At 64.6% G+C, this 15,516-nt stretch overlaps 1 protein-coding gene across 9 annotated transcripts in view; it reads left to right on the top strand.

Annotated features, from left to right (window-relative positions):
* The window catches only part of PACS2 (phosphofurin acidic cluster sorting protein 2), a 58,254-nt gene extending 43,550 nt beyond the window's left edge, over positions 1-14,704 (top strand). For 6 of the 9 annotated variants that reach the window (XM_036882079.2, XM_036882076.2, XM_057488060.1 and 3 more), the window contains 14 exons: positions 115-257; positions 1,531-1,663; positions 1,987-2,091; positions 2,236-2,342; positions 2,828-2,982; positions 3,436-3,546; positions 3,753-3,861; positions 4,661-4,693; positions 7,900-7,942; positions 9,381-9,423; positions 9,720-9,855; positions 10,608-10,834; positions 11,043-11,156; positions 11,719-14,704. In XM_036882079.2, the coding sequence (XP_036737974.2) occupies positions 115-257; positions 1,531-1,663; positions 1,987-2,091; positions 2,236-2,342; positions 2,828-2,982; positions 3,436-3,546; positions 3,753-3,861; positions 4,661-4,693; positions 7,900-7,942; positions 9,381-9,423; positions 9,720-9,855; positions 10,608-10,834; positions 11,043-11,156; positions 11,719-11,837 (1,578 nt within the window). In that variant the 3' untranslated portion in view covers positions 11,838-14,704. The remainder of the gene's footprint in view (positions 1-114; positions 258-1,530; positions 1,664-1,986; positions 2,092-2,235; positions 2,343-2,827; positions 2,983-3,435; positions 3,547-3,752; positions 3,862-4,660; positions 4,694-7,899; positions 7,943-9,380; positions 9,424-9,719; positions 9,856-10,607; positions 10,835-11,042; positions 11,157-11,718) is intronic. The other 3 variants (XM_036882081.2, XM_036882078.2, XR_005024126.2) reach the window with 2 other exon arrangements.
* Positions 14,705-15,516: the final 812 nt, after the last annotated feature.

The following is a 15,516-nucleotide window of genomic DNA, read 5'->3' as shown; positions in this document are numbered from 1 at the left end:
CCCCCGCCCAGGAGAGGCGCGAACACCCTCACAACCCCTAAGTGTGAGAGTCTGGCCCCTGAGAGGAACCACCGCAGGGTGCGGGATCCTGAGGGCTTCCTTCTCTGCCTGCAGAGCATGCCCGCCCCTGGGGAGCAGCCGGCTCAGCCAGAGGACAGCCCAGAGGTGGAGGCCTCCACCCTGGACGTGTTCACCGAGAAGCTGCCGCCCAGCGGGAGGATCACCAAGACCGAGTCTCTGGTCATCCCCTCCACCAGGTGATGGGTGCCCTGGGGAGGCAGGGGCCTGGCAGTGCCCTGTGGGCCAGTGTGGGTGAAACAGACATGTCCGGGTGTGGCGCCCTGTCAGGGCAGGACCTGTGTGCCCAGAGAGCATCATGGGGGGCACACAGACTTCTGGGCTCACCCTTGGAGGCCCACATTCAACTGCCACCCCTCCATTTGTATCAGCTGCCACGCATGTGTCGGGGCCAGGCTGGGGTCCCCCTAGCCCCATTGTGTACTTTCCTGGAGCAGGCACCCCTTGGGCCGGGGCTTGTGCGGGAGCTGCCCAGTGTGGCACAGGCAGTGGGCCCGCCAAACCTGTGGGCGAAGCTCCAGGTGGAGCTGGCCCACTGCCCGCTGTGGGCCCCCCGTGGGGTGGGCCCAGTTCCCTCCCTCCTGGAGTGGGTCATGGGGCCGGTGAGCACTGGGTGTGGAAGGGGTGGGTCTGAGTTGCTGTGACTGCAGGTGGCTTCCTTGGTGGGGACATGCTCTCGGGGTTTCTCACCTGCTCTCTCCTGCTCTGCTGTCTTGGCCACACCAGGGTGCTGAGTCCCAGCCTGGGAGGTGCTTTCCTGCCCTGGCTCTGCTGAGCCTTCTTTGGGCACCTGGCTCGGCTCCTAGCTGCCCCCTGTGCCTCCAGGCATGGTCATCTCCCAGCCGCATACCCCCACAACTACCAGGGCTGAGGGCTTCTGTGGGGTGGGCGGGCTGCCAGAAGGGACAGTGGGGCTGGCATGGGCACCCTGCCCTACCCCAGGACTGCCATCCCATGCAGCTAGCACTCACATGTGGCTTCAGGCCTGCTTTAAGGCAAGCGTGCCAGGTGGCGTGGCCTCCACCAGCCCTTCACGCCATGGGAATCCGCTGACAAAAACAAAGGCCAGTGTTAGCCCAGCATTCAGCAGTGAAGGCTGCACCCTAGATTTTCACCAGACCATGGTCCCCGTCCTGGCCACCACAGCCAGCGGGGACAACGTGCCAGCCAGACTGCGTTTAATGGTCTTGGGACAGAAGCCTCCAGTCTGGGTGTTGGCGTGTACCTGGTGGGGTCACACAGGGGCCTGGGTCAGGGCCAAGAGGGGCCAGGCTGCTGGGAACTGGCCTGCACCGGCTGTCCCGGTGTGGGGTGTCTCGGTCTTCACAGGTGACCCTGAGGCCCTCATGTCACCTGCCCAGGGATGTCATCTTTGGCTGCCGCACTGCTGAGTGGCTTCCTGCCCTGGAGCAGTGAGCACATGGACCCCAGCCTGTGTTGGCCCCCCCACAGGTCCGAGGGGAAGCAGGCCGGCCGCCGGGGCCGGAGCACATCCCTGAAGGAGAGGCAGCCGGCAAGGCCACAGAATGAGCGAGCCAACAGCCTGGACAGTGAGCGCTGCCCAGACACGCGGAGCCAGCTGCAGGTGTGGGGCGTGGCCTGGTGGTGAGGGGCGTGTCCGTCCGCGGGCGGGGCGGGGCGGCGTCAACTGCCCGGGCTAGGGGGCCGGGGCGGAGCTCGAGTGAGGGCGGCCCGTCCCCCGGAGCGCTGGTTAGGACAGCCCACTGCTGGTGCCCGCTGTCCTCCCCTTGGTCCCGGGCGGCGTGGCCTGGAGGGGCCTTCACCGCGGTGGCCTCTCTCCAAAGCAAAGCCAAGTTCCTGCCAGTTGCGGGGGCCTGGGGAGCTGCGCGGGTGTGTGTGGGGTGCAGTGCCTCTCCCACCTGGTGTGCTCGCGCCATGTGTCTCTAGATCCCCAGGAAGACCGTGTATGATCAGTTAAACCACATCCTCATCTCTGACGACCAGCTCCCCGAAAACATCATTCTTGTCAACACCTCTGACTGGCAGGGGCAGGTGGGGAGGGGCCGGGCGTCCTCCCTGCAGGGTGGAGGGCGGGGGTCTGGCCAGCCTGGCATGCTGTGGATCCCTGATGGCTGCCGGGTCGCGGGCAAGCGCGGTGGAGGCAGCCGAGGCTTACCCTCCGCCCTCGGCCCCCAGTTCCTTTCTGACGTCCTGCAGCGGCACACGCTCCCCGTGGTGTGCACGTGCTCCGCGGCCGACGTCCAGGCGGCCTTCAGCACCATTGTCTCACGGATACAGAGATAGTGAGTCCCACACCTTCCTCGTGGTGTCGCTGCCCGCGCGTGTCTGGTGGGCTCTCTGCTCTCCAGCCTGGCCTGGGGCTTGGTCATAGTGCTGCGGGCAGATCCTGGGCATGCTGACCACAGGTTCCCCAGGGGCCGTCTTCTCTCCAGATCTGGGCGGGTGCTGGGACGGTGGCCCAGGCCGGAGTGCCCACAGCATGGGGGGGCGCCTGGTAAAGAAGCAGCCTCAGGTGGCTGCCACGCAGGGCCCAGACACCCACCTGCAGCCTGGGCAAAGCCGAATGACCTCTGGCTGGGGGCTTCCGCTGCGAGGGGCCGGCTCAGCGGCTCCATCGGGATGGGGAACAGCCCTGCATTTGGGGTTGCAGGAGGCAGGGTGCACGGACGCCTGCACCTCCGCCCTGGGCTCAGCGAGGGTGGCACTCGCAGCCAGGGCGGCTCCCTAAGGCCTCTGTCCCCTCTCTATCCTGTCTGTGGGGACACAGCTGCAACTGCAATTCCCAGCCCCCTACCCCTGTGAAGATCGCGGTGGCTGGGGCTCAGCATTACCTCAGTGCCGTGCTGCGGCTCTTCGTGGAGCAGCTGTCCCACAAGACCCCGGACTGGCTGGGCTACATGCGCTTCCTCGTCATCCCACTGGGTGAGGGGCTGGGGCTGCAGAGACCAGGGCTCACGCCGGGCCCTTGCTGAGTTCACGGCACAACGTGCAGGGCAGTTCCAACCCTGCTGGGCCATCCCCGCCCCATGCGCTGGCCCCGCACACGGCTGTCAGGGTGACTTGATGCCGACTTTGATTTCCCTTGTCAGAAATGAAAAGTAGGAATTAGTCACGAGTCCTGTGCAATCATACTGCTTGTATTTCGGTTCACACAGTTTGTGTTGTGACAAACCTGTAACTGTCAATCCACCGGAAAGCAAGGGTCCTGGGGGAGACCCTCGGCCACCTCGAGGCCCCTGGCATCGGGCGCTGGCCGCTCTGCAGGGTGTGCCCGGCCCAGCCCCACTGCCGCCTCCTGCCCCCTGTGGAGGAGCTGGGGCTGCCGGGAAGCCGCGCGGCAGGCCCGCACCCTGACGCTGCGCCCTTCCCTTGCAGGTTCCCACCCTGTGGCCAGGTACCTTGGCTCCGTGGACCACCGCTACAACAACTTTTTCCAGGACCTCGCCTGGAGAGACCTGTTCAACAGGCTGGAGGCCCAGAGCACTGGTGAGGCCTGGCCCGTGGCTCTGGTGTCCACACCGCCCGCCACACCTCGTTCTCAGCCCAGCCATGCCCAAGCGCCTGGGGGCTGTCAGGGCACGCCTGGTGTGGGGCTGAAAGGGGCAGGGCCCTGGGGGTGTGCCTGGGGAAGCTGAGGTGGGGCAGGGCCTGAGCGTAGCAGCCCGCGGACCCCGCCCGGCCTCCTCGCGCAGTGCAGGACACGCCGGACGTTGTGTCGAGGATCACACAGTACATCTCGGGGGCCAACTGCGCCCACCAGCTGCCCATCGCGGAGGCCATGCTGACCTACAAGCAGAAGAGGTACCTCCCTGGGTGCTGGGCTGGCAGGTGGGGGAAGCGAGGGATACCCAGCCCCACGCGGTAGACGCAGGCCTCCTGTGGCCACCGCGTCCCAGCTCCATAGGCGGCGTGTTGGGAGCTCTGAAGGATGGGACCTGGGTGGGCTTGGGGGGAAGGCTGCGGGCCAGCAATTGGTCCCCTCCAACCCCTGGAGTCTCTCTTGCCCCGGGCAGAGCCAAAATGAGCCGGGTGTGTCTTCTGTTTTCTGTTTCGTAAAATCGAAAGGAGTAGCTGTTGTGCTGCGCAGCCCCCAGCAGTTACTCACTGGCTCCTTTAAGCCCCCAGGGCCTTTGGGAGGTGGGGGCACACCATCACCCTGCCCAGAGCAGGACCGCAGTCAGGCGCCATGGGCTGGAGGCTGGTGGGGCGCAGGTCGGGGTGCCGGGCCCACGGGCTGGGGTGCCAGGCCGCCGAAGGACACTGAGTGGCCCCTTCTTGGCCAGGCCTTGGACACAGCAGCCCCTCTGGGGAGTCGCAGGTGGGCGAAAGGCCCGTCGAGGGGCAGGAGCAGGCGGGCCCTGCAGCCTGTCAGAGTAAAGCATCTCTGCCCCCACGCGGGGGCGCCAGGCGTCTTTCCTGGCGTGGGAGGTGTGGAGTTAGGTTACAGTGTCTGCGAGGGATAGTGGCCACTCTGGTGACGCCGGTCCTCGCACATGGGGCATCTGCCGCCCCTGCGCACGCCTCTGCTGTGCCACACTTGGGCGTGTGGAGCGCCGAGCCGTAGTGACTCTCTGTTCTCTCTTTGGGGCTCTCTGGAAAGGAAAAAGAACTTTCACTTTGACTTTGCCCTCAGGTACTGCTGTCTTGGGGTTGCCCCCCTCTGTCCCTAGGCTGGTCTTTAGGGTTGTTTAGCAGTGTCAGCAGGTGGGGGCACCTCTCCAAGGGCCACCAGACTCTCTCCCCTCTGCGACTTTTCCCCTGGGGTCAGGACAGGCAGCACAGGCCCGCAGGGTCCTGGCTGGGTCAGGAGGGCAGCCGCAGCATGGCCTCCCCACAGCCACCCCATCCCCACCATGGAGCCTGCCCGCACTCTGGACCTTGCCCGGGCTGACCAGCGGCAGTGCCCTGCAGGCTGGAGGTCAGGCACATGGACCTCCTCTGCCCGCTTTGGTCTGTGGTTGTGGGTTACAGAGAGGCGGGACTCTGCTCCTCAGTGTGTTTCTGAAGCCCCGGGTGGCACAACCTCTTGGGGCAGAGTAGAGGCCCGGGGCCACAGTGCGGGCGGCTTGGCCCCTGCAAGCAGTGTTGACTAGCCCCGCTCAGGTCTGACGGCCCTGGGAAGCCAGCACTAAGATGATGCAACCCTAACGGGGGGACGTCCAGGCAAGGGAGGCTGGGAGCTCGTGCAGGGCGCTCGGAGCCTGCCCCTCCCACTAGCAGGGGCTTCCCTGGCACAGCTCTGTGGCTTGTCTGCACAGGCCAGACCCCCGAAGTCACCCTCGAGGTGGCTCCCCTCTCTGAAAACCTGTGTGTTGAGAGTCGAATCCCAGATGCCCCCAGAGCAGCCTCTCCCGCTGGGGGCCCCTTCCTGCCCCAGCATCCTGCCCTCTGTCACTGCTCTGGGCCTCGGGTTCTTTGCCCTTACGGGACCCCCACCCAAGGGAGGATCGTTGGGTCCCACGTTGCCCCTTGCTGGGCCTTAGGACAGATCAGAAGAGGGGGAGTCTGAGCCCCTACAGCTGTCCTGCTAAACAAGCCTTCTTGGGCAAGAGAAAGACCAGTCCCACTGCGTTCCGCGGACCCCCAGCCGGCCCTTGGGCCTATGACGGCTGCGCTTTGCTGCAGCAGCTTTTCTCCCCCATGGTCAGTTCCTCTGAGCAGCAAGTGGGGCTTTCAGAGACCCTGACCCTCCTCCCTTGCCCCCCGCCCCCGCCTCCACATTACAGCGGTGACACCGGCGCCCGGGGGTGGGGTGAGGGCTCCAAATGCTTGGGATAAAGGTGGCCCCGTGTGTCAGCCATTCTCGGGACCCAGGGCCAGGAGGTCAGCAGGTCAGCCTTTGCCAGATGTGACAGAGAGCGCCCTTCTGTGCAGGAGGCCCAGGAGAGGTGGGTAGTGTGCACAGCCGTGCTGGGGCCTCTTTGGCCTGGGCCCCCCGAGAGCCCCTGTAGGGAGGATCCTGTCTGCACAGCACCGAGTCCTCAGCCTGACATCAGACCTGAGGTTAGACCCCATTGCTGGTCGCTGCCCACCTCCTGGGTGCAGCCCAGGCGGCTTCCTCGGGTGCTGGGAGAGGATGCCCAGTGCCCCCACGTCCTGGCCCATGTGGATTACACCCCTGACGTTTGGAGGCTCGCTTCGCACCTGCTGCCTCGTGCAGGTCTCACGAGCCGGACCCCGGGCCCTTACCACGGTGTGAGCCTTATTAGCTCTGGCCGCCACCTCTGCCCACGACTTGGGTGCTCTCTGCATCCAGGGTTCAGGTTGAGGGCCTCATTAGCAAGCCGGTGTCACCCCTGTCATGCTGGGCACAGGCACGTGTTGAGAGCTGAGTGTTGTCTGCATGGCCCAGAGACGTGGCTTGGCTTCGAGAGTTCCTGTGCACCCCGTGTTGTGGCGCTGCCCGAGTCCCAGCCCTTGAGGCCCTCGTTTGCCTCCCTGTGTGCCTTGTGGGGAGGGTAACAGGCAGCCCGCTCTCTGGGTTGGGACCCCCCATGCTCTGGGCCAGAGACCCCACTAAGGCCTCGCTGCAGAAGCAGGCCTGGACCCGAGATCGGGACCGTTCTGTTACTTGACCTGGTGGAAGGGGGGATGTTTTCTTTTCCACCTCTCCTGCTTTTAGCTGGAAGAGGACGGCTAAGAATGTGGTCATTTCCACAGGACAGACCGAATCTATGGGTTCTTTCAGGCAGATGTTGGCCAGGTCTTCTGCAGGGGTAGGACAGGCTGCTGGGCAGAGGCTGTGGGTCCTGGGAGCTCGCACCCAGAGGGCACGTCCTGCAGCAGCTCCCCGCACGGCACGCACAGGACTGTCTGCAGGGGTCGCTCTCTGATGTCAGGCTCTGTGGTCTGCGGAAATGGAACAAGAAACGGAGCTGGGAGCTGGGCCTTAGCCACGTGGACACCACCAACCTGAGGGGCTGCGGAGAGAGCTCGCCTCTGTTCTCTGAGTCAGCAGGAAGGGCAGAGGCCTAGGAGTGGCCCTGCTCTGGGGACCTTCCCCAAGGCTGAGAAGGAGGTGTTCTTGCAGCCAGCGGTGGCACCTCGGCCTGAGTCCCGCAGAGAGCCCCCTGGGCTGCAGCCCAGACCTCGGCAGAGACCCGTCGGTGGGCAGCCTGCTGCAGAGAGGAGCCGCAGGGCCAGCCCTGGCCTGGGCCTCATGCTTCTGCACTGCCCCCACCCCTTCAGAGGGCCCTTGGGCTCTGCCCTCACCGTGGATGGGCTGTAACGGCCGTTTTAGGGAGGTTGCAGTGCCGAGGAAAGTCGTGCAGAGCTGAGTCCAGACAGCAGCTCCGTGAACACCACCGCAGCAGCATGGCCCAGAGGCCTTGGTCTCCTCTGGGCTGTTCTGGGGGTGTCGTTCTCTCAGAGCATGGCATGTGTGCCCCTCACTGAGGCCAAAGGCCTGGGGACAGTCCCGCCTTTCTAGTCAGTAGTGGGCACCAACTACTCAAACTATCTGGGAGAAACCTCCATGCCCTGTCTTTGAGGCAGTCCCCTCAGTCACTGGAGACCAGACTGTTGCCTGGGGGCCCCAGAGGCATGCCAAGCAAGTCCTTCTCTGGGCTAACTAGGGAACGTAGGTCTACAGGGTGGGCAGCAAGGCGGGTGGGCAGGGCTGGTATGGAAAGCAAACCACTTGGACCTCATGCTCCCCCAGGGCTCCCCTGGCCTCTTGGCCTTGGGTGGGCACAGAAAGAAAGTTGTAGGTCCAGGTGTGCCACTGGGGGGAGGGGCATGGCTGGGATTCCCGGGCTGCCCCCCAGCTGGCAGTGTGCCCGCCTTGATGTGGGAGCCTGCCCCTACAGGAGGCTGTGACTGTGTTTTCCTTGCTCTTAGCCCTGATGAGGAGTCCTCTCAGAAGTTCATCCCCTTCGTCGGGGTGAGTACTGGCGTGCTGGGCTGTGCCCTGTGGGCAGCATGTGGCTCTGCCTGCTCGGGGACCTGTTGACCTGAAGGGCTGCCGCAGCCATTCTACGTTAATTTGAACATTCCAGAACATCTTCACCACTTGGAGTTGAGGGCCCTTCAGCTGTCTCCCATGTCACGGCTCATTGTTCTCTTCCTGTGCTGAATGGGGTGGGTCCAGGGGTTGCCAGGGCCCCAGCTCTGCAGGGAGTGGGTGTATGCAGGCAGACAGCCACCTGCCATGCCGTCCTCAGCACCCACCGAGCATCACACCAGTGTCAGACCAGCTCTGCAGGTGGCTCTTGGCCGGCAGGGCCTCAGGACGGGCCCTTCCCAGGGTGAGGCAGAGGAGGCCCCTGTCCTTTAGGGGCTGTGGGACATGAGGGGGTATGTCCTGTGCTGCCTGCTCAGGGGACACGGCCTGTGAACGGGAGCTTCACCTTTCTCCCACTAATGAGGGTGAAGGGCTGCTCCACGCCAGCCAGCCGCTGTGGCCCCCTGGTCCCATGTTTGCACAGCCTCTGGTGGCCTCTAGTGGAGGTGTCTGCTGCCCAAGCTGTAAGGCGACCTGGAAGATGGGGCCACCAGTCAAGGCAGGTCCTCTGGCCCTGGTTCACCCTGGTCAGGCATTCGGGTGGCAGCTGGCCTTCCTGGCGAGGGGTGGGGGGAGGATTAGTCTAGAGCAGCCGCCTCGTGGAAGTTTATGTAGAGACAGCCACAAGCCCCTTGTGACACAAAGTGCCACCATGTGACCAAAGCACGAGTTAGAGTGATTCCCTTTAACTTTACAAAGCACCCGTCTGGCTCGGCACGGGTCTAGGCCCCCGACAGTCCGCCCAGGGCTCTGGAGCAGCAGCTGCCTGAACCGGGCACCTTGCGTGGCCCTGTTAGCTGGGCAGGCTCCTCACTGACATTCGGACCTGGCCAGGCACAAGGCCTTTGGTGCACTGATGGCCAGGCTGTGGGACCTGAGAGGCTAAGTCCGGGAGAGGCCCTGCTGGAGGCCTGGAGGCCGCGTGCATGGGAACACCAGGTGCAGCCACATGCCAGGCCATGGGCGGGCTGACAGCCGTGCACCTCATGGGGCCTGTGCCTCCCTCGCGGGGGTGCAGGATGGCCACGGAGCATGCTGTGCCTTGGAGTCCCCCAAACGCCCCCTCAGAGGGAGGGCCCCTTGGCCCGGCCTGGCCGTGGCCGACCATCCGGGCAGTGGCTGCCCCGAGCTTGCCTCTGCCACACAGACTGGGGGGGACTAGGACCCAGCTCCGCCCAGCAGCTCCTGTGGCGGGGGAGATGGCAGGCAGGCGGCAGTGTGAAAATGGTCCTGCCTGGGTCTGGGCCGTGGCATGCCGGGTGGTAGGGCTGGCCGTCACCCCACCTCTGATGCCAGCTCATGTCCTGCTGCCTTCCAGGTGGTGAAGGTTGGAATAGTGGAACCGTCGTCAGCCACATCAGGTGACCCCATCCTCCCACCTTTGGGGCCGGGATGCAGGCAGGGCAGGGGCAGCCCCAGAGCCTTGGCGGGGCCCAGGGGCAGAACCTCATGCTCACGAGGAAGGGCAACCGCTTTGTGCCACGTGTTCTGTCATGCCTTGCGTGATGTTTTCCGCTTCCTGAAGACTGGGTCACCCCCACCACGGGCGCAGCAGCGCCTCCTACAACACCCTCCCCAGCCCATGGGGCTGCCCAGCCTCCCTGCTGCCTCCCGGGGCAGAGCAGCAGGGGGTTCAGCGCTGCCCCTAACTCCTCAGGTGACTCAGATGATGCAGCCCCCTCGGGCTCCGGTGCGCTCTCATCCACCCCACCGTCCACATCCCCTGCGGCCAAAGAGGCCTCGCCCACCCCGCCTTCCTCCCCGTCGGTGAGCGCAGGCCTGTCTTCCCCCAGGTAAGCACAGCCATGTGGGCTGGGCTCCCCCTTTATTGCCTAGGTGCCCCCACCCCTGACCCTTGACCCTAGACACACTGCCCACCCAACTCAAGTCCCCCTGGGGACTCGGGTTAGGGGACACCAGCTCTTACGGTGGCTGACCGCCCCACAAGTGCCAAGCTGGGTCTGGCTGGAAGGTGGGCTCAGAGCCTCGGGGAGGGAATGGGCATGCTTGGACAAGGGTGCCCGGGACATGGGGCGGGTGCAGGTCCTGGTGTGGCTTCGGAGGCAGGGGATGGCCTGGTGTCTCTCCCAGCCCCCGCCACGGGGGACAGAAACTACACAGTCAGTAGATGGGGGTGCTCTGCACAGACAAGGGTCTTGGGAACTGAGATGTGGTAGACAGAGTGCGGGGTGGTCAGCAGCCCTCTGGGCCACCCTCAGGTTTCACGAGAACTTACCCTGCAGAGCTGGGGGGTCATCACAGCCGAGTGGGCCATGAGGTCACAGGGCTGCGCCTCTGAAAAGGCTGGTTGACCTTGGCCCTCCAGACTCAAGGGGCAGCTTAGGAGAGCAGGTGGGTGGCAGGCCTGCGCACTCCAGGTCGGCCCTGGCATCGTGCCCATGTGAGCACCTGGGGTCAGCCCTGCACGCCATGCCCAGAGTTGGGCAGCACAGGGCACCCACTGGCACCTCCGTGCCTGTGCTGGCCCAGGGACACCACTGTCACTGCCGAGGACGGAGGAGTGAGCTGCCCTCTGCTTTCACAGCCAGGGCCTCGGTGCCGAGCTGATGGGGCTGCAGGTGGACTACTGGACGGCGGCCCAGCCTGCAGACAGGAAGAGGGATGCGGAGAAGAAGGACTTGCCTGCCGCCAAAAACACGCTCAAGTGCACCTTCCGGTCTCTCCAGGTCAGCAGGCTGCCCAGCAGTGGTGAGGCTGCAGCCACGCCCACCATGTCCATGACTGTGGTCACCAAGGAGAAGAACAAGAAGGGTGAGGTGGGGGGACAGGGTGGCTGTTGGGACAGCCGGGGGTGGGGGCCCATGGGTCTGGGGGCTACGTGTGACCGGAGCCCTGTGCAGAGGCCTCCTAGGTGAGCGGGAGGGCAGGCAGCTGTGGCCACAGCGGCAAGTGGGCTGTCTCAGCGGCCCGAGGACCGAGGAGCGGCAGTGGACTGATGCACGGCCCCCCTTCCTCCTAGTGATGTTTCTGCCCAAGAAAACCAAGGACAAGGACGTGGAGTCCAAGAGCCAGTGCATTGAGGGCATCAGCCGCCTGATCTGCACGGCCAAGCACCAGCAGAACATGCTTCGGGGTGAGCGCTGGCGGGGGCCCCTGAGGAGTCAGGCCCTTGCAGGACACCACCAGCTCTGTGTGTAACATGCAGAAGGGACCCAGGGCAAACCCGGGCTGCTTTTAGAGCCACCTCAGGAAATGCTTTAGTTTGGCTGCAAAATGCATCTTACATACTTTGGTTAAGGCACTTATACGCATGGGATAGCTTTCAAATTGAGAAATAATTTCTCCATCCTCTTTTGGTCTTTTAAAAGATTGGTTTTTATAGAAAATACTCTGTAGGTAATTGATTCAGAACATGGAGCTCGAGAGGGTTTGCTCTTTGCATGCATGCCTGATGTCCACGGCGGGCGAGAACCACCATGCCTTCCTCCGGCGGTTTTCCGGCTCCAGTGGAGGGTGTTTTAAACCTGCTGTGCAGAGCCGTGTGGGGTGGGGGGTGTGGAGACAGTCTGGCCTCAGTGGGCGGCTCAGACCCCGGAGGGGCAGTGGCAGTGGGGGATCCCTGGGGGGTGTCAGGCCCCTTCAGCCTTGCCCTGTGGCCTGGAGGGCAGGCGGGTCAGGCAGTCTTGTCCCCGCAGTCCTCATCGACGGCGTGGAGTGGAATGACGTCAAGTTCTTCCAGCTGGCGGCCCAGTGGTCCTCCCATGTCAAGCACTTCCCCATCTGCATCTTCGGACACTCCAAGCCCACCTTCTAGCCCCGCCTGTCGGGGCCACCGCAGCCCTGCCTGCAGCCCTGTGGGCCGAGTGCCGGGGCCCAGCTGCTTTCTGTTAACATTTCAGTTCACTACAGACACAGACTCTTAAAACACAAAGAGAAATGGTCTTAAGTATGACTGTGCTCACAACCTGGAAACTAATGGGGAGCTTCCCCCTGGGAGCCCGTTAACTGCTCTGCTTCTTAACCAGAACGTGTTGGCTGGGTGGCCAGGTGGACAGCGTGGAGCTGGAGGATCCTGGAAGGTGTGCCCCCCGGCGAGAAGGGTTCTCATCTTCGTGTCCTGTCCTTCCTGAAAGCCAGGACTCTGCGTCCTCAGGGAGCCGGGGGCAGGCGGGTGGCTGCACAGACCAACAGGCTGCCTGTGTGCCCAGGCACTGAGCTGGGGGGCCAGAGCCAGAGGCTGGCCTCCAGAGCACAGAGGCTGGCCAGCCCCACCTGGGGCCCCAGCCACCGACCAGCCCAGAGATGCCCCAGCACCGCCCACACGTGGTCCCTATAAACTCCAGCCTCACAGGGCAGAAGAGGCTTTTAGTAGCAGATATTTTTAACGCTGTTAAATACATGTTATAATGTAGCTGCCAAACAGACATTGCTCTTCTGAAGTCCCCGTGCCCCTCAGGGCTGGGGCAGAGCCAGCCTCCAACACCGGTCTCGCCCCGCAGCGTGCTCCCACCACTGTTGGAGACGCCGCCACACTCCTGCGAGCTGTCCCTGCCCTGAGTTCAGCAAGCACGGTTCAGCCCACCTTCTGGCTGTGGCATGCGTGGGCCAGGTGACCCAGGGTTTTGTGTAACCCAAGCACCACTGTGGCCAGTGAATGCCCACGTAGGGCCACCTGACCGCAGGGGCCAGGACCACTGGAGCTGTGGGTGCAGCCTGGGGGACCCCTCGGACCAAGGGCCCGGCCTCTCGGCCAAGCTCCTGAGTGAGGTTTAGGTTTGGGTCCCGCCCTGGGTGGCAGTCCTGCCCTCCGCCTTCCCGGGTAGCAGGAGGCGGGGTCCTCCCCAGTCCTGCTGCTCCCACAACCCCACAGCCTGGTCCCCACGGGAAGAGCCCTCCAGCTCTTGCAGCTGGGACCCTGGGACCTTGCCGGCCCACCCCGAAGGCTGTGCTCTTAATTTCCTAAGGCTACTTGGGAAACAGTGCCAGACACAGGACAGGCTGCAGACCGCTCCCATTCTTCCAGAGGACGGGCCTCTGACAGCCCATGGCACAGGGGTGCGAGATGTCCCACTTTTCTTACCCGTGACCTTCCTGCTTCCCTCCTCCCCCAGGTAAAGGGACGGGTCTGAGTGTTCATGGTCACAGGCCCTGGGTGAGTTGGTGGACAGGACCAGGACATGACCGTGGGTTTGGCCCCCACTCGGGTGCCTGCAGGCAGAGTGCTGGGCAGAGGGCTGCTCCCAAGAGCCCTCCTCACTGAAATTTGCCCCCTCTGACAGCACCTGGGACCTGGCTTGGAAGGAACTGAGGTAGGGTGCCGGCCACAGAGCAGGCCTGCCCGTGGCTTCTCTTGGAAGGGAGCCGTGAACCCCTGAGGGTCCTGCCCTCACCACTGAGACCTCATCTGCTCACGTTTTCAGAGGTCACGTTCGACAGGAGCAGGTGCTGGTGAGGCACCAGACTCAGCCTTCCAGCTGCAGGGCAGGCTTCAGAGGAACACCCAGGGGCTCCCCTGCCCCTCCTGGCTGAGAGCCCCCCCTTTTCTGGGGCGTCCTCGGCCCACTTCTGTGGCTGTGTCCTCACACTGTGCAGAGGACCCAGTGCCTCCACCCTGTGCCTGTGCCTGCAGAGCCCGCTGTGGTCTGTCCTCTGCCTGAGTGCTGTGGAGCCCACACACCACTCCCTCCCAGGGCCACACCTTGCTCGGGGACTTGGGCTGCGCGTACACCTGTGCCTCAGTTTCCCCATCAGCTAAATGGGGATGGTCACATTTCCCCTGCCTACCTCATGGAGCTCTTGTGAGGATACATGTAGAAGCACTTTGTCCCTCAAAGGAAGAGGACACAGAAGCCAAAGCCATCTGACTGTGCGGGTGTGGCTGTGAGCACAGCGGGGTGGGGGGCGTGAGCTGTGTGGGCCCCAGACAGCAGTGCACAGGACAGGAGCGGCCCCTCGGCAGCAGTTCTCAGCCCACTGGTTAACCAGAGGTAACTAGCAGTCCAGCCACCAGTTACCATCAGGCAAGGCCAGAACCCCCGCTGGCCGGGCTGCCGCGGTCCAGCGTGGTGCGGGCAGGCGCTGCCCTTGCCTGGGCCTGGTAAGGGGCAGCCCCTTCCTTGCAGCCAGGCTCACTGCTTGCTCCCTCCCGTGACCCACGGCTAGTGTCATGAGTGTCATGGCCGCACCTCGGAAAGAAAACCCCCTGGGCCCAGCCGGGGTCTTGTGGGGCGGAATGGCCAAGGCCGACCTTGCTGCACCGTCCTCGCTTCCCGACGGCCCTTCGTGGGTCTGGCCTTTTGCCCGGAAGATTCCTCCTTAGACCAGGCTGCCTTGCTCTGAGGGCCAGCGGCCTGTTCTCTGGCCCCCTCCCCAGACCTGGCCTTCCCCCCCGTGGGGATGTCCCTGGGCGGCCTGCAAGAGCCCGAGGGCTGGGCTCGATGGCAGGCCAAGGGCCGCCACGGTTCCGGTCTGCAGACTCCATCCATCCCGTTAATTGCGCAGTTTGGTTTCTAGGATGTACGCGTTGCTAGTTTTTTGTTTTTTGGTTTTTTTTTGAACAGAATTAATGTAAGCCTGTTTGGGGAGCAGATTCCAATCTGTCACGAATGTGACCACGTGGACTATTTCAAGGTGCTGATGCAACACTAATAAACCTGGGGAGCACCCCCAGGCCCTCCTCTGCCTGCCGTGTGGTTCCTCGGGGCGGCCTCGGACCCCCACCTCGGTCTGCTGGGGCGGCGGGCGGGAGACCGGGAGTCGGGGTCCAGGAGGTCAGGCCCAAGCTCCAACCTGCCCTTCGGACGCCCCCGGAGCGGGGCGGGGCTGGAGCTCAGGGAGGGCAGGAGCAGCCGCACGGGCCACGGGCCAGGGACGGAGCTGGGCCAGGCGCCGGGGGCCGGAGCGGAAGCGGCGGGGCGGGGCCTGCCGGACGGAAGCCGCGAGGGGCGGGGCCTGCGGGGCGGGGCGGGGCCCCAGGCCTGCCGGAACCGCTGCGGGCCCGCTCCCACCCCGCAGGCCGCCGCCCGTCCAGGCCCGCTGCCCCTGCGCCCCACCTGTGTCGTCCAGCCCCTGCCCTGGCCCGCAGACCCCGCGGAGTGGAGAGGGCTTCCTCGCCTCCTGTCGGCTCGCAGCCAGGGCCTAGGGTGTGGCCGGCTGCGCGCAGGTGAGGTCACCGGGGCCGGGAGGAGGGGCGGGGCTTGCTAGGGCCTCCGTTCTGCCGGCAGGCGGCAGGGTCCTCAGCAGGCGTACAGGTGAGAGCCAAGGGCACGTGGCCCCAGAGCTGGAGCCAGGGTGGGGCGGCCTGGGCGCCGGGAGAGGAGAGAGGGGTGCAACGGCTGCTCCAGCCTGGAGTGACCATGCGGAGAAAACTGGCAGCAAGAGCTGGGGGACCCAGCCACCCAGTTGGTGGCCTGTTGGGGCCCACCCGGCACGTCGGCCCAGCGGCTGGGAGGTGTGCCACCCAGAGTCTGACAGTGCCTCCATCTGCCCAAGGG

Source organism: Manis pentadactyla, chromosome 11 (genome assembly GCF_030020395.1).
Source record: "Manis pentadactyla isolate mManPen7 chromosome 11, mManPen7.hap1, whole genome shotgun sequence".
NCBI lineage: Eukaryota > Metazoa > Chordata > Mammalia > Pholidota > Manidae > Manis > Manis pentadactyla.
Note: the sequence above shows the minus strand (reverse complement) of the source record. Positions and strands in the feature narration are given on the sequence as shown.